This window comes from Pelobates fuscus, chromosome 9 (assembly GCF_036172605.1).
Source record: "Pelobates fuscus isolate aPelFus1 chromosome 9, aPelFus1.pri, whole genome shotgun sequence".
In the NCBI taxonomy this organism is placed as follows: Eukaryota; Metazoa; Chordata; class Amphibia; order Anura; family Pelobatidae; genus Pelobates; species Pelobates fuscus.
The window spans coordinates 166,175,827-166,199,946 of record NC_086325.1 but is presented as its reverse complement, the minus strand read 5'-3'; the positions used below and the strand labels follow the sequence as shown (position 1 = coordinate 166,199,946).

The following is a 24,120-nucleotide window of genomic DNA, read 5'->3' as shown; positions in this document are numbered from 1 at the left end:
GCGGGATGCAATAAATCTGATAGGATGTGCAGTCTGTGGCGGGATGCAGTAAATCTGATAGGATGTGCAGTCTGTGGCGGGATGCAGTAAATCTGATAGGATGTGCAATTTGTGGTGGGATGCAATAAATCTGATAGGATGTGCAGTCTGTGGCGGGATGCAGTAAATCTGATAGGATGTGCAGTCTGTGGTGGGATGCAGTAAATCTGATAGGATGTGCAGTCTGTGGCGGGATGCAGTAAATCTGATAGGATGTGCAGTCTGTGGTGGGATGCAGTAAATCTGATAGGATGTGCAGTCTGTGGTGGGATGCAGTAAATCTGATAGGATGTGCAGTCTGTGGTGGGATGCAGTAAATCTGATCGGATGTGCAGTCTGTGGCGGGATGCAGTAAATCAGGATGTGCAGTCTGTGGTGGGATGCAATAAATCTGATAGGATGTGGACTGTGTGGCGGGATGCAATAAATCAGATAGGATGTGCAGTTTGTGGCGGGATGCAGTAAATCTGATAGGATGTGCAATTTGTGGCGGGATGCAGTAAATCTGATAGGATGTGCAGTCTGTGGCAGGATGCAGTAAATCTGATAGGATGTGCAGTCTGTGGTGGGATGCAATAAATCTGATAGGATGTGCAGTCTGTGGCGGGATGCAATAAATCTGATAGGATGTGCAGTTTGTGGTGGGATGCAGTAAATCTGATAGGATGTGCAGTCTGTGGCGGGATGCAGTAAATCTGATAGGATGTGCAGTTTGTGGTGGGATGCAGTAAATCTGATAGGATGTGCAGTCTGTGGCGGGATGCAGTAAATCTGATAGGATGTGCAGTCTGTGGCAGGATGCAGTAAATCTGATAGGATGTGCAGTTTGTGGTGGGATGCAGTAAATCTGATAGGATGTGCAGTTTGTGGCGGGATGCAGTAAATCTGATAGGATGTGCAGTCTGTGGCGGGATGCAGTAAATCTGATAGGATGTGCAGTCTGTGGCGGGATGCAATAAATCTGATAGGATGTGCAGTCTGTGGCGGGATGCAGTAAATCTGATAGGATGTGCAGTCTGTGGCGGGATGCAGTAAATCTGATAGGATGTGCAATTTGTGGTGGGATGCAATAAATCTGATAGGATGTGCAGTCTGTGGCGGGATGCAGTAAATCTGATAGGATGTGCAGTCTGTGGTGGGATGCAGTAAATCTGATAGGATGTGCAGTCTGTGGTGGGATGCAGTAAATCTGATAGGATGTGCAGTCTGTGGTGGGATGCAGTAAATCTGATAGGATGTGCAGTCTGTGGTGGGATGCAGTAAATCTGATCGGATGTGCAGTCTGTGGCGGGATGCAGTAAATCAGGATGTGCAGTCTGTGGTGGGATGCAATAAATCTGATAGGATGTGGACTGTGTGGCGGGATGCAATAAATCAGATAGGATGTGCAGTTTGTGGCGGGATGCAGTAAATCTGATAGGATGTGCAATTTGTGGCGGGATGCAGTAAATCTGATAGGATGTGCAGTCTGTGGTGGGATGCAGTAAATCTGATAGGATGTGCAGTCTGTGGCGGGATGCAGTAAATCTGATAGGATGTGCAGTCTGTGGCGGGATGCAGTAAATCTGATAGGATGTGCAGTCTGTGGTGGGATGCAATAAATCTGATAGGATGTGCAGTCTGTGGTGGGATGCAGTAAATCTGATAGGATGTGCAGTCTGTGGCGGGATGCAATAAATCTGATAGGATGTGCAGTTTGTGGTGGGATGCAGTAAATCTGATAGGATGTGCAGTCTGTGGCGGGATGCAGTAAATCTGATAGGATGTGCAGTTTGTGGTGGGATGCAGTAAATCTGATAGGATGTGCAGTCTGTGGCGGGATGCAGTAAATCTGATAGGATGTGCAGTCTGTGGCAGGATGCAGTAAATCTGATAGGATGTGCAGTCTGTGGTGGGATGCAATAAATCTGATAGGATGTGCAGTCTGTGGTGGGATGCAGTAAATCTGATAGGATGTGCAGTCTGTGGCGGGATGCAATAAATCTGATAGGATGTGCAGTTTGTGGTGGGATGCAGTAAATCTGATAGGATGTGCAGTCTGTGGCGGGATGCAGTAAATCTGATAGGATGTGCAGTTTGTGGTGGGATGCAGTAAATCTGATAGGATGTGCAGTCTGTGGCGGGATGCAGTAAATCTGATAGGATGTGCAGTCTGTGGCAGGATGCAGTAAATCTGATAGGATGTGCAGTTTGTGGTGGGATGCAGTAAATCTGATAGGATGTGCAGTTTGTGGCGGGATGCAGTAAATCTGATAGGATGTGCAGTCTGTGGCGGGATGCAGTAAATCTGATAGGATGTGCAGTCTGTGGCGGGATGCAATAAATCTGATAGGATGTGCAGTCTGTGGCGGGATGCAGTAAATCTGATAGGATGTGCAGTCTGTGGCGGGATGCAGTAAATCTGATAGGATGTGCAATTTGTGGTGGGATGCAATAAATCTGATAGGATGTGCAGTCTGTGGCGGGATGCAGTAAATCTGATAGGATGTGCAGTCTGTGGTGGGATGCAGTAAATCTGATAGGATGTGCAGTCTGTGGCGGGATGCAGTAAATCTGATAGGATGTGCAGTCTGTGGTGGGATGCAGTAAATCTGATAGGATGTGCAGTCTGTGGTGGGATGCAGTAAATCTGATAGGATGTGCAGTCTGTGGTGGGATGCAGTAAATCTGATCGGATGTGCAGTCTGTGGCGGGATGCAGTAAATCTGATAGGATGTGGACTGTGTGGCGGGATGCAATAAATCAGATAGGATGTGCAGTTTGTGGCGGGATGCAGTAAATCTGATAGGATGTGCAATTTGTGGCGGGATGCAGTAAATCTGATAGGATGTGCAGTCTGTGGCAGGATGCAGTAAATCTGATAGGATGTGCAGTCTGTGGCGGGATGCAGTAAATCTGATAGGATGTGCAGTCTGTGGCGGGATGCAATAAATCTGATAGGATGTGCAGTTTGTGGTGGGATGCAGTAAATCTGATAGGATGTGCAGTCTGTGGTGGGATGCAGTAAATCTGATAGGATGTGCAGTCTGTGGTGGGATGCAGTAAATCTGATAGGATGTGCAGTTTGTGGTGGGATGCAGTAAATCTGATAGGATGTGCAGTCTGTGGTGGGATGCAGTAAATCTGATAGGATGTGCAGTCTGTGGTGGGATGCAGTAAATCTGATAGGATGTGCAGTCTGCCCTCTATTACAGTTCATTAAGCTGTACGCCGTACATTAAGCTGTAGTTGTTCCGGTGAGTATAGTGTCCCTTTAAGTTATGGGGTGGGTGTGTTCTTTTCATGGTACTACATTTTCAAAGTCACCATTTCTGTTAGGGCTACGTGGGACTAGGAATAATCAGTGGCCCTCCCAATCTCTGCCCTCTTCTTCCCACCAGTGACACCATCCTCTGTTTTCCAGAAGTAGTGATGATTCTGCTCCATAATGCAATATAAATGGTTATTTATCAGTTCCATATCGCTCTGCGTGTGTTATTCTAACTGTAGGTCATTTATTTCTCAGATAATCATGGTGCGCCTTCAGAGAGTCACTTTCCTTGCCCTGCACAACTACCTGGGCCTGACCACCGAACTGTTCAACTCGGTAAGTCCTGCCAGTGACTTCCATACATCGAACGGAAGGGGCGAAATCAACTGGGGAGGACAGAGGGATGATGTGTATTAGAGTTGTATGTTAATTCAGCAATGTGCGGTAACATTAACGCCTACAATCGTGTTTAAAAGGTTATATTCATCACGCCAGGGGAGCCATAATGGGTACCCAGAAACCATTGCAAAGTTCATGGGATGCGATTTGTTGCTTGCTAAGAGTTTCAGTCCGTCCAGTGAGTAAACAGTGAGCTATGATTGCTTGTCGACCAACATGCAAAATATATCTTGTTGTCACAACTTAGAATAGAAGAAACTCCTAAATAATATAATGCAAAGACTTTAAATACCTTCAGTAAATGAACCCGCTTTAACTGTGCAATTCAGTTTATAGCTAGTGGGTTTGCTGTAAAATTAAACTGTTTATCTCCCCTATCCTTTTCTCTTTTAGCCAGTCCCTGGTCAGTCCTAAAAATGAGCAACTAGCCAATTATGGCTCAAACCAAAGCGTTCTATGCGTACGAAGGCCCCATGTCCCTGATCTAATATCAACACATGCTATCTTTAAATTATTGCTGGCTAATGAAGGGTTGAAAATGATATCGCTAATTTGTGCTGATCATTAGTACCGCAGTTATTTTTATTTTTTTGTAATTTTCAGTATGTCTTATGGGAAGTTTTCAACATTTCTGAGTTGGAATGGAGCAGTCATCCCAAAAACCAGGGAAAAAATGAGCAAGGCTTTAGAACATCCATATATTGCGTCGACATTTTTCAGTAGTTTTTAATACTGCTCTGTCAATTACAAGATAGAATTTTTATAGGAAAAACTTTAAAATTTCAACACAATCCAAAGATGTGCATCCGAGAAATCGCTCCGTAGAACCTGCAAAATGCATGTACCAGGTTCCTAAATTGTAACAGTCAGGTTGACTGTATAAACTTAACAAAATGAAATGCTCCTTTAACGATTTACATATTGATTTCACTGATCTACAGGAAAGCCAGGCCATCCCTTTGCTGTCCGTGGCAAGTCTCACATCGGGATCTGGGAGCAATAAGGCGATTAAGAAGCAAGTCTCCACAACCTTTACTGAGGAGGACCACGGAGGGAGTACGGAGAAATCTACTGAAATTCTACAGGACTCAGAATCCGGAATCCTGGGTAAATTAAGCACACGATTTATTGTATGTGCCGTCGGACTGCGATATTGATTTGTGATATCCAGCAGACTCTGGGGCATTTGGGATCATATTCTGTACATCAAGGCTCAAAATCTTCACTCATCACTAACCATTGGCGAGTGAAAATTTAGCTCTGCAAGTAGAAATTCTCGTATGGTGAGTCTGCATTGGCCCCTTCAGGCTTGCAGACCAGTCTGTACAACTCTATAACTCTGTTCTGGAACTTGGCAGCTTTTAATGTCTTACAAGCTGCCGGGTTCCTTGAACAGTCTGTCGAGCTGCAGGGTTCAATATTCAGTCTATGGAGAGCTGCAGGGTTCAATATTCAGTCTATGGAGAGCTGCAGGGTTCAATATTCAGTCTATGGAGAGCTGCAGGGTTCAGTATTCAGTCTATGGAGAGCTGCAGGGTTCAGTATTCAGTCTATGGAGAGCTGCAGGGTTCAGGGATCAGTCTATGGAGAGCTGCAGGGTTCAGGGTTCAGTCTATGGAGAGCTGCAGGGTTCAGGGTTCAGTCTATGGAGAGCTGCAGGGTTCAGTGCTCAGTCTATGGAGAGCTGCAGGGTTCAGTGCTCAGTCTATGGAGAGCTGCAGGGTTCAGTGTTCAGTCTATGGAGAGCTGCAGGGTTCAGTGTTCAGTCTATGGAGAGCTGCATGGTTCAGTGTTCAGTCTATGGAGAGCTGCAGGGTTCAGTGCTCAGCCTATGGAGAGCTGCAGGGCTCAGTGTTCAGCCTATGGAGAGCTGCAGGGCTCAGTGTTCAGTCTATGGAGAGCTGCAGGGTTCGGTGTTCAGTCTATGGAGAGCTGCAGGGTTCAGTGTTCAGTCTATGGAGAGCTGCAGGGTTCAGTGTTCAGTCTATGGAGAGCTGCAGGGTTCAGTGTTCAGTCTATGGAGAGCTGCAGGGTTCAGTGTTCAGTCTATGGAGAGCTGCAGGGTTCAGTGTTCAGTCTATGGAGAGCTGCAGGGTTCAGTGCTCAGCCTATGGAGAGCTGCAGGGTTCGGTGTTCAGTCTATGGAGAGCTGCAGGTTCAGTGTTCAGTCTATGGAGAGCTGCAGGGTTCAGTGTTCAGTCTATGGAGAGCTGCAGGGTTCAGTATTCAGTCTATGGAGAGCTGCAGGGTTCAGTATTCAGTCTATGGAGAGCTGCAGGGTTCAGTATTCAGTCTATGGCGAGCTGCAGGGTTCAGTGTTCAGTCTATGGAGAGCTGCAGGGTTCGGTGTTCAGTCTATGGAGAGCTGCAGGGTTCAGTGTTCAGTCTATGGAGAGCTGCAGGGTTCAGTGTTCAGTCTATGGAGAGCTGCAGGGTTCAGTATTCAGTCTATGGAGAGCTGCAGGGTTCAGTGTTCAGTCTATGGAGAGCTGCAGGGTTCAGTGTTCAGTCTATGGAGAGCTGCAGGGTTCAGTGTTCAGTCTATGGAGAGCTGCAGGGTTCAGTGTTCAGTCTATGGAGAGCTGCAGGGTTCAGTGTTCAGTCTATGGAGAGCTGCAGGGTTCAGTATTCAGTCTATGGAGAGCTGCAGGGTTCAGTATTCAGTCTATGGAGAGCTGCAGGGTTCAGTATTCAGTCTATGGCGAGCTGCAGGGTTCAGTGTTCAGTCTATGGAGAGCTGCAGGGTTCGGTGTTCAGTCTATGGAGAGCTGCAGGGTTCAGTGTTCAGTCTATGGAGAGCTGCAGGGTTCAGTGTTCAGTCTATGGAGAGCTGCAGGGTTCAGTATTCAGTCTATGGAGAGCTGCAGGGTTCAGTGTTCAGTCTATGGAGAGCTGCAGGGTTCAGTGTTCAGTCTATGGAGAGCTGCAGGGCTCAGTGTTCAGTCTATGGAGAGCTGCAGGGTTCAGTATTCAGTCTATGGAGAGCTGCAGGGTTCAGTATTCAGTCTATGGAGAGCTGCAGGGTTCAGTATTCAGTCTATGGAGAGCTGCAGGGTTCAGGGTTCAGTCTATGGAGAGCTGCAGGGTTCAGGGTTCAGTCTATGGAGAGCTGCAGGGTTCAGTGCTCAGTCTATGGAGAGCTGCAGGGTTCAGTGTTCAGTCTATGGAGAGCTGCAGGGTTCAGTGTTCAGTCTATGGAGAGCTGCAGGGTTCAGTATTCAGTCTATGGAGAGCTGCAGGGTTCAGTGTTCAGTCTATGGAGAGCTGCAGGGTTCAGTGTTCAGTCTATGGAGAGCTGCATGGTTCAGTGTTCAGTCTATGGAGAGCTGCAGGGTTCAGTGCTCAGCCTATGGAGAGCTGCAGGGCTCAGTGTTCAGCCTATGGAGAGCTGCAGGGCTCAGTGTTCAGTCTATGGAGAGCTGCAGGGTTCGGTGTTCAGTCTATGGAGAGCTGCAGGGTTCAGTGTTCAGTCTATGGAGAGCTGCAGGGTTCAGTGTTCAGTCTATGGAGAGCTGCAGGGTTCAGTATTCAGTCTATGGAGAGCTGCAGGGTTCAGTATTCAGTCTATGGAGAGCTGCAGGGTTCAGTGTTCAGTCTATGGAGAGCTGCAGGGTTCAGTATTCAGTCTATGGAGAGCTGCAGGGTTCAGTGTTCAGTCTATGGAGAGCTGCAGGGTTCAGTGCTCAGCCTATGGAGAGCTGCAGGGCTCAGTGTTCAGCCTATGGAGAGCTGCAGGGCTCAGTGTTCAGCCTATGGAGAGCTGCAGGGTTCGGTGTTCAGTCTATGGAGAGCTGCAGGGTTCAGTGTTCAGTCTATGGAGAGCTGCAGGGTTCAGTGTTCAGTCTATGGAGAGCTGCAGGGTTCAGTGTTCAGTCTATGGAGAGCTGCAGGGTTCAGTGTTCAGTCTATGGAGAGCTGCAGGGTTCAGTGTTCAGTCTATGGAGAGCTGCAGGGTTCAGTGTTCAGTCTATGGAGAGCTGCAGGGTTCAGTGTTCAGTCTATGGAGAGCTGCAGGGTTCAGTGTTCAGTCTATGGAGAGCTGCAGGGTTCAGTGTTCAGTCTATGGAGAGCTGCAGGGTTCAGTGTTCAGTCTATGGAGAGCTGCAGGGTTCAGGGTTCAGTCTATGGAGAGCTGCAGGGTTCAGTCTATGGAGAGCTGCAGGGTTCAGTATTCAGTCTATGGAGAGCTGCAGGGTTCAGTATTCAGTCTATGGAGAGCTGCAGGGTTCAGTATTCAGTCTATGGAGAGCTGCAGGGTTCAGTATTCAGTCTATGGAGAGCTGCAGGGTTCAGTATTCAGTCTATGGAGAGCTGCAGGGTTCAGTCTATGGAGAGCTGCAGGGTTCAGTCTATGGAGAGCTGCAGGGTTCAGTCTATGGAGAGCTGCAGGGTTCAGTCTATGGAGAGCTGCAGGGTTCAGTCTATGGAGAGCTGCAGGGTTCAGTATTCAGTCTATGGAGAGCTGCAGGGTTCAGTATTCAGTCTATGGAGAGCTGCAGGGTTCAGTATTCAGTCTATGGAGAGCTGCAGGGTTCAGTATTCAGTCTATGGAGAGCTGCAGGGTTCAGTATTCAGTCTATGGAGAGCTGCAGGGTTCAGTATTCAGTCTATGGAGAGCTGCAGGGTTCAGTATTCAGTCTATGGAGAGCTGCAGGGTTCAGTATTCAGTCTATGGAGAGCTGCAGGGTTCAGTCTATGGAGAGCTGCAGGGTTCAGTCTATGGAGAGCTGCAGGGTTCAGTGTTCAGTCTATGGAGAGCTGCAGGGTTCAGTGTTCAGTCTATGGAGAGCTGCAGGGTTCAGTGTTCAGTCTATGGAGAGCTGCAGGGTTCAGTATTCTGTCTATGGAGAGCTGCAGGGTTCAGTATTCAGTCTATGGAGAGCTGCAGGGTTCAGTCTATGGAGAGCTGCAGGGTTCAGTCTATGGAGAGCTGCAGGGTTCAGTCTATGGAGAGCTGCAGGGTTCAGTATTCAGTCTATGGAGAGCTGCAGGGTTCAGTATTCAGTCTATGGAGAGCTGCAGGGTTCAGTCTATGGAGAGCTGCAGGGTTCAGTCTATGGAGAGCTGCAGGGTTCAGTCTATGGAGAGCTGCAGGGTTCAGTCTATGGAGAGCTGCAGGGTTCAGTCTATGGAGAGCTGCAGGGTTCAGTCTATGGAGAGCTGCAGGGTTCAGTCTATGGAGAGCTGCAGGGTTCAGTCTATGGAGAGCTGCAGGGTTCAGTCTATGGAGAGCTGCAGGGTTCAGTATTCAGTCTATGGAGAGCTGCAGGGTTCAGTCTATGGAGAGCTGCAGGGTTCAGTCTATGGAGAGCTGCAGGGTTCAGTATTCAGTCTATGGAGAGCTGCAGGGTTCAGTATTCAGTCTATGGAGAGCTGCAGGGTTCAGTATTCAGTCTATGGTTCAGTCTATGGAGAGTATAGGGTTCAGTCTATGGAGAGCTGCAGGGTTCAGGGTTCAGTCTATGGAGAGCTGCAGGGTTCAGTATTCAGTCTATGGAGAGCTGCAGGGTTCAGTATTCAGTCTATGGAGAGCTGCAGGGTTCAGTATTCAGTCTATGGAGAGCTGCAGGGTTCAGTCTATGGAGAGCTGCAGGGTTCAGTCTATGGAGAGCTGCAGGGTTCAGTCTATGGAGAGCTGCAGGGTTCAGTCTATGGAGAGCTGCAGGGTTCAGTCTATGGAGAGCTGCAGGGTTCAGTATTCAGTCTATGGAGAGCTGCAGGGTTCAGTATTCAGTCTATGGAGAGCTGCAGGGTTCAGTATTCAGTCTATGGAGAGCTGCAGGGTTCAGTCTTCAGTCTATGGAGAGCTGCAGGGTTCAGTATTCAGTCTATGGAGAGCTGCAGGGTTCAGTATTCAGTCTATGGAGAGCTGCAGGGTTCAGTATTCAGTCTATGGAGAGCTGCAGGGTTCAGTATTCAGTCTATGGAGAGCTGCAGGGTTCAGTCTATGGAGAGCTGCAGGGTTCAGTCTATGGAGAGCTGCAGGGTTCAGTCTATGGAGAGCTGCAGGGTTCAGTCTATGGAGAGCTGCAGGGTTCAGTCTATGGAGAGCTGCAGGGTTCAGTCTATGGAGAGCTGCAGGGTTCAGTCTATGGAGAGCTGCAGGGTTCAGTCTATGGAGAGCTGCAGGGTTCAGTATTCAGTCTATGGAGAGCTGCAGGGTTCAGTATTCAGTCTATGGAGAGCTGCAGGGTTCAGTCTATGGAGAGCTGCAGGGTTCAGTCTATGGAGAGCTGCAGGGTTCAGTCTATGGAGAGCTGCAGGGTTCAGTCTATGGAGAGCTGCAGGGTTCAGTCTATGGAGAGCTGCAGGGTTCAGTCTATGGAGAGCTGCAGGGTTCAGTCTATGGAGAGCTGCAGGGTTCAGTCTATGGAGAGCTGCAGGGTTCAGTCTATGGAGAGCTGCAGGGTTCAGTCTATGGAGAGCTGCAGGGTTCAGTCTATGGAGAGCTGCAGGGTTCAGTCTATGGAGAGCTGCAGGGTTCAGTCTATGGAGAGCTGCAGGGTTCAGTCTATGGAGAGCTGCAGGGTTCAGTCTATGGAGAGCTGCAGGGTTCAGTCTATGGAGAGCTGCAGGGTTCAGTCTATGGAGAGCTGCAGGGTTCAGTATTCAGTCTATGGAGAGCTGCAGGGTTCAGTATTCAGTCTATGGAGAGCTGCAGGGTTCAGTCTATGGAGAGCTGCAGGGTTCAGTCTATGGAGAGCTGCAGGGTTCAGTCTATGGAGAGCTGCAGGGTTCAGTCTATGGAGAGCTGCAGGGTTCAGTCTATGGAGAGCTGCAGGGTTCAGTCTATGGAGAGCTGCAGGGTTCAGTCTATGGAGAGCTGCAGGGTTCAGTATTCAGTCTATGGAGAGCTGCAGGGTTCAGTATTCAGTCTATGGAGAGCTGCAGGGTTCAGTCTATGGAGAGCTGCAGGGTTCAGTCTATGGAGAGCTGCAGGGTTCAGTCTATGGAGAGCTGCAGGGTTCAGTCTATGGAGAGCTGCAGGGTTCAGTCTATGGAGAGCTGCAGGGTTCAGTCTATGGAGAGCTGCAGGGTTCAGTATTCAGTCTATGGAGAGCTGCAGGGTTCAGTATTCAGTCTATGGAGAGCTGCAGGGTTCAGTCTATGGAGAGCTGCAGGGTTCAGTCTATGGAGAGCTGCAGGGTTCAGTATTCAGTCTATTGAGAGCTACAGGGTTCATTATTCAGTCTATGGAGAGCTACAGGGTTCAGTATTCAGTCTATGGAGAGCTGCAGGGTTCAGTATTCAGTCTATGGAGAGCTGCAGGGTTCAGTCTATGGAGAGCTGCAGGGTTCAGTCTATGGAGAGCTGCAGGGTTCAGTCTATGGAGAGCTGCAGGGTTCAGTCTATGGAGAGCTGCAGGGTTCAGTCTATGGAGAGCTGCAGGGTTCAGTATTCAATCTATGGAGAGCTGCAGGGTTCAGTATTCAGTCTATGGAGAGCTGCAGGGTTCAGTATTCAGTCTATGGAGAGCTGCAGGGTTCAGTATTCAGTCTATGGAGAACTGCAGGGTTCAGTATTCAGTCTATGGAGAGCTGCAGGGTTCAGTATTCAGTCTATGGAGAGCTGCAGGGTTCAGTCTATGGCAGGGGTAGGCAACCTTTTAGCAGCACTGTGCCGATATAGGATTCTGATGTCCCGTAGCGTGCCAATCCTATTTTTTTAAATTGAGGTGTGTATGCTGCCGTATTCTGCTTTTGTTATTTTTACTATAATTGCTTTGTATCATTGTATTTGTGCGTATATGAGCTATTATATTCTATATGTTCATTAGTAGTTTATGGTATCGTGTATGATACATATGAATGTGGGCTGTGTATGAGGGCTGCTCGTGGAATTGTGTGGGGGCTGTTTGGGGTATTGCATTTGAGAGGCTGCATGTGTGATTGTGTGCATGTATGTGGATTGTTAGTGGTGTTGTGTTTGTGGGGATTGTGTGTACGCTGTTCGTATTATTTGTATGAGGGGAGGCTTATTCTGCAGGTCTGTGTATATCTAGCAGTGTGGGTGGGTTCTAGTGGGGGCCAGGCTGGCCAGGTACAGGTCAAGGACAGGAGCTGCAACAGCAGCTGCAGGCTGCTCTATTGCAGTGTGTATTCCCATTCACAAGTGCTGGGAGGAACTGATCTGAGATCACTTACGTTCTGCATACATTGAGGATTGTCCTTCACTACCTCTTCGTATTAGCAGATATCTGAAGTTTCACTGAGACGCCTGATAGGCCAGAGCCTGTTTGGCTCTAGCAGCCTTGAGTGCCGTGCAAAGACACCTCAAGTGCCGTACATGGCACTAGTGCCGTAGGTTGCCTACCCCTGGTCTATGGAGAGCTGCAGGGTTCAGTCTATGGAGAGCTGCAGGGTTCAGTCTATGGAGAGATGCAGGGTTTAGTCTATGGAGAGATGCAGGGTTTAGTCTATGGAGAGATGCAGGGTTTAGTCTATGGAGATATGCAGGGTTTAGTCTATGGAGAGCTGCAGGGTTTAGTCTATGGAGAGCTGCAGGGTTTAGTCTATGGAGAGCTGCAGGGTTTAGTCTATGGAGAGCTGCAGGGTTTAGTCTATGGAGAGATGCAGGGTTTAGTCTATGGAGAGATGCAGGGTTTAGTCTATGGAGAGCTGCAGGGTTCAGTCTATGGAGAGCTGCAGGGTTCAGTCTATGGAGAGCTGCAGGGTTCAGTCTATGGAGAGATGCAGGGTTTAGTCTATGGAGAGATGCAGGGTTCAGTCTATGGAGATGCAGAGTTGAGAATCATGTTGTCAAAGCACATTGATAATAATATAAATAAGTGATTTTGTTTTGCATTTCAGACCCGAGCAAATTTTCTGCTACTGATGGTTCTAATGGACATAAGAGAAGCAGATCATCTTCCAGCCTCACCGATATTCCTGGTAAGCATCCCCAATATTTAGGGTTTTCTCATTCTTTCCTTGTTTTTACTGCTTTTCATCTTCTTAAAACCTGTTTTAGTTTATTTCCTCGCACTTGTCCTTTTAGTGGTTTTCATGTCTAAAGACGACAATCAATAAAATGTCCAGGAAGGGTGGAAGTAAAACTAATAAATTAAAAGAGAGCGTCGGAATACGGAGCGTGTGATTACCAAGAACGTTCTTTTACTATTCATATTATAACGTTTATTTCATAGCTCTGTCCAATGTATATTATTCACTTTAATACCATATTCTCAATGAAGGGGGTTAATCTTATGTCCATATCTATATATATATATATATATATACTAATTGTACAGCGCTACGGAATCTGATGGCGCTATATAAATAATAAAATAATAATATCGCAAAGCTACACTTTGGTCATTTATCTGTGAACATAGAACAGTTTATTTGTTTGTTTTATTTGAGACATTTTGGAACACCTTCACCGTTCTTAAACTCTTATAAATGGCTCATTGTTAAAGGGACACAATATCCATTTCATCTCACTGAAGTGGTTATAGTATCTGGAGTTTCCTGGCGCTGTCCCTTCATTCATTGTTAAACCATTTCAAGCAGTTTAACACTGAATAAGGATCCCTGGTTCCCCATAGCTCCGCCCCCACTGGAGGTGTGGCTGAAGTGGAGATCACACACTTCCTTCTAGTCATTCCTATTTATACCAGTAATGGGCACTGTGATAGGTTGAAAGTGGTCAGCTGACACTTAGCCAATCACAGCCACCAATTGCTGCTCACGTTACCTCATTAGTCCGAGCAGCACAGAGGGGATGCTGGGGACTCTGGTTTAGCATTAAAACATTAAAAACAGCTAAATGCTGAAGAGCACGTTACCAGGAGACCGCATACATTGTAACCACTTTAATGATATTGTCTACAATGTCCCTTTAATGGTTAAAGGAAATGATGCTGACTGCCAATCCAAACCTAGAATTCCTACAGTTGAGCAGCTTCCTGTGTTCCAGCCTTTGTGAACGGACTTATGATGCATAATGTTCACCTGGTTTAATAAAGAAATTCTTCGTTGGGGTGTAAGAAGTGCTAAATAATGGTGCAAATAAAACATGCCATTTTCTTGATGACGTTTTAAAGTGGTTTATTCACTAAATGGTGAACTGTCCAAATTCTTGCTCATTATGGGAATTCCCGTAGGCTGTTATTTTAGTTTAGCGGGTGGGAGGAGGTTTTTTATTTTTATGTCATGTAAGCGTGGCTTGTAATAAACGTTCCTTTTACTATATCTGATCCCTCCAGCACTCAAAGAGTGAAGACAACACCCGCACATTGACTCGCATTCCATTTCCTACTTGTTATAGCTCGGCCCCCTCCCCCATGAAATCTGATTGCTTCCTCCCCCTGTGATTAATTAGGAAAGATTTTTATTTTCCCATGACCTGCTGTTTCTCTCCCAGCTCTAGAAATCCCTATTTATAGCTCCACACCTTCGATTAATTATTGCATCTCTCCCTCTGATTTCACACGGGAGTGTAGTGTGTCCTGCTCCACAAATCTGTAGCACCACCGTGTATCGGATCATGGAATAAATGACTAGCATTCGTGTCTTCATTAGTGATTGCTGAATCTAGAGCCATGCAATATGCAAAACAAACATTCAAATTTCAGAATAAAGTGAACTAACTTCTCCCTTTCTGGAATCCTGAACAATTCATTTGGTTAATTATAATACAACAGGGATAGTGATAGTGTTCACGTTTACAGCAGGATATCAGTTTGTTTGTGCCTTTGGAAGATTGATTGCTCTACACATTGGTGTAGCATGTAGCAGGTTAATGCGAATGTCCGGGTGTTAAAGTATTCCGTTCTCCCCCCCCCCCCCCCTGGCTGTGATAAAACTACAACAGCCATGATGCTTTGCCAACTTTACTACAGCCTTGAGGAGGATTAGATTATCAAAAGGAGAGAACAACATAATTCAGTAATTTCTTGTCCGATCAGAGGCGCATATCAACATGATTATTCAATTCTGACCTGTACTTTCCCATTGATTCTGTGATCAGGTCTTTGATATTTTCTATTTTTAGGTTTTTCAGACCAGGTTTTATTAATAACCATCACAAGCTGCTGTCGTAAACATCAGCACTCCACATTGACCTGGTCAAGCCAACAGTGTCCGTCTTACAAATGGGATGTATAGGTTTCAGTGCCTTAACAGAACTTATATTGCCCTTTTAGCAGTTATGGGTAATCTATTCTGGATTAGAATGTGGATGTTCCACGTGTACGTTAGGAGTCACCTTTCGTCCTTTTCTCTCCTTTAACAGGCAGTCCCAAAGCCACCAAGTCTGATATGGACATGGCATATGAGCGCGCCCGTGTCAGCCTTACCCCCGATGACCCTCCTCCAAGCCCAATTCTGAACAAGGTAGGTGTGTGTAGCCGTGTGTGAGAATGCCTCGCTCCGAGAATTGATATTGAGGATGTAAAGCCAATTTCTTTGCTATTATCACAGTTTTCTAGATGTCCACACAGAATGTACAGAGCTGGACAGCTGGTGGTGTCTGTTTACAGCCCTCCGTATTGCTGTGTAATAACGAGGGACAGAGACTTCCACTAATGATTGCTTTGAACATTAGATTGTAATTTCTCTAATTACTATTTGCCTTCAGATTCGATGAGCACACCTGACCTCACTACTCTCTCCCCTGATTCCCTCCTCCCTGACCTCATTTCTCTCCCCTGATTCCCTCCTCCCTGACCTCATTACTCTCTCCCCTGATTCCCTCCTCCCTGACCTCATTACTCTCTCCCCTGATTCCTTCCTCTCTGACCTCATTACTCACTCCCCTGATTCCCTCCTCCCTGACCTCATTACTCTCTCCCCTGATTCCCTCCTCCCTGACCTCATTACTCTCTCCCCTGATTCCTTCCTCTCTGACCTCATTACTCACTCCCCTGATTCCCTCCTCCCTGACCTCATTGCTCTCTCCCCTGATTCCCTCCTCCCTGACCTCATTGCTCTCTCCCCTGATTCCCTCCTCCCTGACCACATTACTCTCTCCCCTGATTCCCTCCTCACTGACCTCAATACTCTCTCCCCCGATTCCCTCCTCCCTGACCTCATTACTCTCTCCTCTGATTCCCTCCTCCCTGACCTCGTTACTCTCTCCCCTGATTCCCTCCTCCCTGACCTCATTACTCTCTCCCATGATTCCCTCCTCCCTGACCTCATTACTCTCTCCCCTGATTCCCTCCTTCCTGACCTCATTACTCTCTCCCCTGATTCCCTCCTCACTGACCTCGTTACTCTCTCCCCTGATTCCCTCCTCCATTACCTCATTACTCTCTCCCCTGATTCCCTCCTCCATTACCTCATTACTCTCTCCCCTGATTCCCTCCTCCCTGACCTTATTTCTCTCTCCCCTGATTCCCTCCTCTCTGACCTCGTTACTCTCTCCCCTGATTCCCTCCTCCCTGACCTCATTACTCTCTCCCCCGATTCCCTCCTCTCTGACCTCGTTACTCTCCCCCCCGATTCCCTCCTCCCTGACCTTGTTACTCTCTCCCCCGATTCCTTTCTCCCATTTGCCAATATTAATCTATATTGTTTCCAGTTAATTCTAACTTTGAATGTGCTCATTGATTAGTGTGTAATTACTAATCTATGGAAGGCATCCTGGATGAGAGCATGATATAAGGAATGTAAAGTAATCTATTTAAATTAAAGATAAATTAGTCTGTAAAGGGGATATTGTAAACACTTACAGCTAAGTCCATTGATTTTCTATAAAGATTTGCTTTTTGCTGTGTGGATTAGATTTCTTAGAGAACCTAAGGCTGGCTTATCTCACAGCACCTGGTGCTGCATTTGGGGTTAAGTTTACCATCCCTGACCTTATGAGAATGACAACACCACAGCTCTGCAGGCGCTATATGCTAATTTGATTATTTTCCTTTCAAGTCCATACTTAAAAAGTCTGTGACGGTCACCGAGACACCATCAGCCGTCTATCACTACAAGGAGGAAGATCTTCTCATACCGGAATTCAGCATCAATCGACACAACAACGCCATGTACGAAGCGGCCAAAAATGATCTCTCCACGTTAATGAAACTTCAGGTCAGTTAGTTCCCCCAAACTTATTAGAAGGTGGTTGCAGAGGGCACCAATTTTTAGAAGATAATTGTAAAATTTTCTCCTCCACATTGCAAAGTAGCTTTATATTGAAACTTTACCAAAACATCTGGTGAGAATATCCATCCATTTATACTTTCTGGAGAAATACTGTAGATTTGGCACATGCGCATGTGGGTTTAAGAGACAGTCTTCAGGACATCCCTAACGTGTGTGGGAGCCTGGAGTGTCCGTTTAGTAATCTAAACCCTCCCAGTATAACGAAATGTAACCTAACCTACACAGTGCATCTAACGTGTGTGGGAGCCTGGAGTGTCCCTTTAATAATATAAACCCACCCAGTATAACTAACTGTAACCTAACCTACACAGTGCATCTAACGTGTGTGGGAGCCTGGAGTGTCCCTTTAATAATATAAACCCACCCAGTATAACTAACTGTAACCTAACCTACACAGTGCATCTAACGTGTGTGGGAGCCTGGAGTGTCCCTTTAATAATATAAACCCACCCAGTATAACTAACTGTAACCTAACCTACACAGTGCATCTAACGTGTGTGGGAGCCTGGAGAGTCCCTTTAATAATATAAACCCACCCAGTATAACTGTAACCTAACCTACACAGTGCATCTAACGTGTGTGGGAGCCTGGAGTGTCCCTTTAATAATATAAACCCACCCAGTATAACTAACTGTAACCTAACCTACACAGTGCATCTAATGTGTGTGGGAGCCTGGAGTGTCCCTTTAATAATATAAACCCACCCAGTATAACTAACTGTAACCTAACCTACACAGTGCATCTAACGTGTGTGGGAGCCTGGAGTGTCCCTTTAATAATATAAACCCACCCAGTATAACTAACTGTAACCTAACCTACACAGTGCGCCTAACGTGTGTGGGAGCCTGGAGTGTCCCTTTAATAATATAAACCCACCCAGTATAACTAACTGTAACCTAACCTACACAGTGCATCTAACGTGTGTGGGAGCCTGGAGTGTCCCTTTAATATATAAACCCACCCAGTATAGCTAACTGTAACCTAACCTACACAGTGCACCTAATGTGTGTGGGAGCCGGGAGTGTCCCTTTAATAATATAAACCCACCCAGTATAACTAACTGTACCCTAACCTACACGGTGCATCTAACGTGTGTGGGAGCCTGGAGTGTCCCTTTATTAATATAAACCCACCCAGTATAACTAACTGTAACCTAACCTACACAGTGCATCTAACGTGTGTGGGAGCCTGGAGTGTCCCTTTAATAATATAAACCCACCCAGTATAACTAACTGTAACCTAACCTACACAGTGCATCTAACGTGTGTGGGAGCCTGGAGTGTTCCTTTAATAATATAAACCCACTCAGTATAACTAACTGTAACCTAACCTACACATTGCACCTAATGTGTGTGGGAGCCTGGAGTGTCCCTTTAATAATATAAACCCACCCAGTATAACTGTAACCTAACCTACACAGTGCATCTAACGTGTGTGGGAGCCTGGAGTGTCCCTTTAATAATATAAACCCACCCAGTATAACTAACTGTAACCTAACCTACACAGTACATCGAACGTGTGTTGCCTGGAGTGTCCCTTTAATAATATAAACCCACCCAGTAGAACTAACTGTAACCTAACCTACACAGTGCATCTAACGTGTGTGGGAGCCTGGAGTGTCCCTTTAACTTTTCAGTAACACGTTAAGCTGTTCTCTGACCAGCAGGTGGTGCTATCCCATTCCTATTTTCTTAACTTTTTTCTTTCATTCCCCCTCAATGGAAAGGCATTCAGCACCCTGTTGTGGAAAAATGACTAAACCCTTGAAGGACGGCGGGCGTTCTATGCCGGTCCTTGCGATATGTTTACATTTCAAAAACATTAAAACGTATCACAACGATGATATAGTCGGTGAAAGTGCCGTTTTTTTTTGCATTTTTCACACACAAACGGCACTTTCACTGACGATATTGTTGAGGTACGTTTTAATGTTTTTAAACACTAATATTTGTGTTCAGTCTCCGGAGTATAACAGTGCCCCCCATGTACAGGTTTTATGGTATTTTGGAAAGTTACAGGGTTAAATACAAGGCTTGCCCATTTCAGTTTATACACATTGCAATTTGCCAGATTGGTTATGTTGCCTATGAGACCATATGGCAGCCCAGGAGTGACTTTCAAAAACACCATAAAACTATAATGCTAATTAATAATATACACGTCTAACCAGCCAAAGGAAATTGGGGTTAATAGTGATGTCTGCAGTCTGAAAGAGAACTCAAGGGGGAGGAGTCCTGTAAATCAGTAAAGCCTGCGGTTTGTCGGTGCATTGTGTTTGCAGCTCTGTGTGTGTGTGTGCCATATATTGCACATTCTATGGTACAGTAAGTGTGTGTCTTGTGCTGGGATAATAAAATGATAATCAGAACAGAACGTACCTCTCTCTCCTGGAGCCTGCTTTCATTGTGTTCATACTTTCATCATCTCACATTGCCGCGTCATTATTTAAAATGGATTGCTATTTGCAGAAAGATGTTGCAAAGTGATAATTAGGTGTTTCCGTGTGTCCGGCTCAATGTCCAACTGCCACCTTCTTGCTATCATATAAAACAGATTCTGGCGGCCAGGATTAGGGTCTCTGTATTACACGTGGCGGCCTGAATTAGGGTCTCTGTTATTGCATGTGGCGGCCTGAATTAGGGTCTCTGTATTACACGTGGCGGCCTGAATTAAGGTCTCTGTTATTACACGTGGCGGCCTGAATTAAGGTCTCTGTTATTACACGTGGCGGCCTGAATTAGGGTCTCTGTTATTGCACGTGGCGGCCTGAATTAGGGTCTCTGTTATTGCACGTGGCGGCCTGAATTAAGGTCTCTGTTATTACACGTGGCGGCCTGAATTAGGGTCTCTGTTATTACACGTGGCGGCCTGAATTAAGGTCTCTGTTATTACACGTGGCGGCCTGAATTAGGGTCTCTGTTATTGCACGTGGCGGCCTGAATTAGGGTCTCTGTTATTGCACGTGGCGGCCTGAATTAAGGTCTCTGTTATTACACGTGGCGGCCTGAATTAGGGTCTCTGTTATTACACGTGGCGGCCTGAATTAGGGTCTCTGTTATTGCATGTGGCGGCCTGAATTAGGGTCTCTGTTATTACACGTGGCGGACTGAATTAGGGTCTCTGTTATTGCATGTGGCGGCCTGAATTAAGGTCTCTGTTATTGCTCGTGGCGGCCTGAATTAGGGTCTCTGTTATTGCACGTGGCAGCCTGAATTAGGGTCTCTGTATTGCACGTGGCGGCCTGAATTAGGGTCTCTTTTATTACATGTGGCGGCCTGAATTAGGGTCTCTTTTATTACATGTGGCGGCCTGAATTAGGGTCTCTTTTATTACATGTGGCGGCGTGAATTAGGGTCTCTTTTATTACACGTGGCGGCCTGAATTACGGTCTCTGTTATTACACATGGCAGTCTGAATTAAGGTCTCTGTTATTGCATGTGGCGGCCTGAATTAGGGTCTCTGTTATTGCTCGTGGCGGACTGAATTAGGGTCTCTGTTATTACACGTGGCGGCGTGAATTAGGGTCTCTGTTATTGCACGTGGCGGACTGAATTACGGTCTCTGTTATTACACATGGCAGTCTGAATTAAGGTCTCTGTTATTGCATGTGGCGGCCTGAATTAGGGTCTCTGTTATTGCTCGTGGCGGACTGAATTAGGGTCTCTGTTATTACACGTGGCGGCGTGAATTAGGGTCTCTGTTATTACACGTGGCGGCCTGAATTAGGGTCTCTGTTATTACACATGGCAGCCTGCAGTAAGGTCTCTGTTATTGCGCGTGGCGGCCTGAATTAGGGTCTCTGTTTTTGCACGTGGTGGCCAGGCGGCATCATAGTATGTGACCCACAAACGTCTGCGGTGTTAGGATGTCATCCCGAGTGATTGCAATCTAAAAAAATGTGCATCATGTTAATGAATTGATGACAAAACATTTTAAGTTTGAGCCTAAAAAACTAAAATGAAAAAAGTGACCTGCTAAACGTCCATGGAAATGACCTGCTGCGCGTCCATGGAAATGACCTGCTGCGCGTCCCTGGAAGGGACCTGCTGCGCGTCCCTGGAAGGGACCTGCTGCGCGTCCCTGGAAGGGACCTGCTGCGCGTCCCTGGAAGGGACCTGCTGCGCGTCCCTGGAAGGGACCTGCTGCGCGTCCCTGGAAGGGACCTGCTGCGCGTCCCTGGAAGGGACCTGCTAAACGTCCCTGGAAGGGACCTGCTAAACGTCCCTGGAAGGGACCTGCTAAACGTCCCTGGAAGGGATCGGCTAAACACACATTGCTGTATTACTCCATTTTTTTTTTGTTCTTTTTCATTAATTTCATATTCCATTTACTTTATTTGATACAATATGTAAAGGGTTTGGATTCTATTTTGTGAAAGTGGTCGTTTTCGGTTAATACTGCTGACTAACGTTGGGTGTAGCCACTGATTACTGCCCAGATTGTGAGTTATATCAAGTTCTAATTTTGTCCTTTTTGTGTTGTCCTGAACTCGCGCAGATCGTTCAGCTTGAAGCAGCTTAGCGCCTAATAGCAAGTGACAGCAAGTCGGGGGTTTCTGCCGATCCGATTCTAAATAACTCCTTTAATTATATCTTGCTTATGAAATGAATCATGAAAGCGATCCTTGATTTGAACTAAAATTGCCCGGGAATAATTACAGTTCCCCGCTTTATAATTATGTTTAAACAACCCAACCCTTCGCAATATTCCTGCAGGATCTTCCCACATATCTGTCCTCTGTACACTTTCCTTGTCATCGCTGCGACATTAGTACTTATTATCCTCTAAATATACTCGCTAACTGATTTCCAAGTTACTTTCTGTTGTGTTGCTGTTTCGATCACATTCTAATTTACATGTCGGGTAGATTGGGTAATGTCTCATCATTTTTCTACATTGCATAATTTAAAAAAACTTATAACAAAGCATTTGCGAGGTAGAGAGAGTTCAAAGTTAAACAAATGCAAGTGGGTTTTATTTTTCCGTTTTTATTATTTTATAAAAGAGCCAACTCGTTTTTCGGTCTTGTATAAGGGGTAATAAAAACATACGTGAGAGGGATATGGTGACCCAGTGTTGGACATTGGGCAATGTTTGTGAACATTATCCCTTAGCTTCTCAGTTTATTATAAGCCACGAGTGTTTGTTTAATAAAAGATTCAAACTATTACCTTTGTGAACCCAATTTAGCTGTTTGACTAGGAAGGTATTTCATGATGAAGGCAATGATAGACCGCTAGCAACAAGTAGCTGCCATCTCAACTACATCAAATGCCCTCAACATCTGTAACAGAGGCAGTTCCCCCTAACAAACGGAACCCCGTATACATGTCCGCAGCTGAGACGGTTTAGCTGAGGGTTGGGGTTTTTGTCATAGGCCTCTAAGCCTGTCTCCACTGTTGTAATTCCTCAATAGACTAAACAAGGCGATAGCCCAAATTTTGTCCTCAAGTTCACCTCCCTGGAAAACGCAGTATGTGAAGTGGCAGGACTAGTTTGCCTTTTTTATTTTATATCCATTGGTGGACACATATGGTACAGACATGATTAAATAATAACAGTAAATAATTTGATTTACATTTTGCTTGCTTTTATTTTAACCTGAGATCTGGTCCGATTTACTGCATGATGTCTTTTCCACGTTATTACTGAGGAAGCTATGTGTCCTACTAATGTGTCCCCTCGATCTGAACCACCAGTTTGTTCAATGTGCTCTGCATTGATTTGCCTTCTTTGTATCATAGTTTGTATCATAGTTTGTATCATAGTTTGTATCATAGTTTGTATCATAGTTTGTATCATAGTTTGTTTATACAGAAGGGCTGCTGGTAGAACATCTTCCATCTACAGTGAATGTTTGTGTATGCCATGTTAATCTCATGTGTCTTTTCTTTGTGGATTCTTGCCGTAGACCACATCTTATCCTAAAACAAAACCTTTCTCTCTTCCAGGACCCATCGCTGCTTAATGGAAGAGTTACATTGCATCAAGTCAAAGGGGGAACGGTTTTATCAAGGCAGGGTGACCAGGTGAGTGTGAGTCCTACCGCATTGCTGGCCCGTACACTGTCTCACAATGTGTCTGAGTGTCCGGTTTTATCAAGGCAGGGTGACCAGGTGAGTGCGAGTCCTACCGCATTGCTGGCCCGTACACTGTCTCACAATGTGTCTGAGTGTCCGGTTTTATCAAGGCAGGGTGACCAGGTGAGTGCGAGTCCTACCGCAGTGCTGGCCCGTACACTGTCTCACAATGTGTCTGAGTGTCCGGTTTTATCAAGGCAGGGTGACCAGGTGAGTGTGAGTCCTACCGCATTGCTGGCCCGTACACTGTCTCACAATGTGTCTGAGTGTCCGGTTTTATCAAGGCAGGGTGACCAGGTGAGTGCGAGTCCTACCGCATTGCTGGCCCGTACACTGTCTCACAATGTGTCTGAGTGTCCGGTTTTATCAAGGCAGGGTGACCAGGTGAGTGCGAGTCCTACCGCATTGCTGGCCCGTACACTGTCTCACAATGTGTCTGAGTGTCCGGTTTTATCAAGGCAGGGTGACCAGGTGAGTGCGAGTCCTACCGCAGTGCTGGCCCGTACACTGTCTCACAATGTGTTTGAGTGTCCGGTTTTTAAAATGAGATTCAGGAAAGGTTTAAGAAACGTATTCCTTCTTTAGGAAAACCTGTATATTTGTGTTTTCTTGCCTTTATCTATAGGGTTCATTAGCTAAACAGTGAATTGTTACACATAGATACATACACGGGAGTTAATTTTCAACTTTGCTATTTTAATTCTTTAGTTTAAAATTCACTGTTTAACAAACCTGATGATTTTGACTTATTATTTATGAAAAGCCGAATTTAATGACAGCAAAGCGGCAGACGAAGGAATCTGTGTTGGGAGCGTGCGCGATTTCTTTATCTAACAATAAATGTGCTGTAACTTCAGATCCCTCTCCTACAGCGTTAGCAGCCCAAACAGTGGCCTGAAACAGTCAGATTCCGGCTTTGACACAAATCCTTTCAACACTTTACAAAAGCTTAAATGTGCATTGCCTTCTAATTAGTTTTTTAATATCAAAACGCTGTTTTCTTCACAGCCAGCATTTTCTATCTGATAGAATGAAAGGGTGTTTTACAGAGAGCTCTGTATTTTAACTCCTTGTTGTCATGATTGATAGAAGTAGAGCGCACTCTAGATTATAGTCTGACAATCCAATCCGGGGTTATTTACTGGCGGAGTGATAACAAAAATGGAGCAATTACTCTAAATGGTGTTTCTGTATACGTATGAAAGTGATTAGTCCTCAGAAATGCACCAACAGTAAAATGAATGAA

At 46.0% G+C, this 24,120-nt stretch overlaps 1 protein-coding gene across 3 annotated transcripts in view; it reads left to right on the top strand.

The window, feature by feature from the left end:
* The window catches only part of PNPLA7 (patatin like phospholipase domain containing 7), a 150,924-nt gene that overhangs the window by 27,991 nt on the left and 98,813 nt on the right, over positions 1-24,120 (top strand). For all 3 annotated transcript variants that reach the window (XM_063433004.1, XM_063433003.1, XM_063433005.1), the window contains 6 exons: positions 3,545-3,625; positions 4,630-4,795; positions 12,499-12,579; positions 14,924-15,024; positions 16,561-16,719; positions 22,746-22,823. In XM_063433004.1, coding sequence (XP_063289074.1) covers positions 3,545-3,625; positions 4,630-4,795; positions 12,499-12,579; positions 14,924-15,024; positions 16,561-16,719; positions 22,746-22,823 — 666 coding nt within the window. The remainder of the gene's footprint in view (positions 1-3,544; positions 3,626-4,629; positions 4,796-12,498; positions 12,580-14,923; positions 15,025-16,560; positions 16,720-22,745; positions 22,824-24,120) is intronic.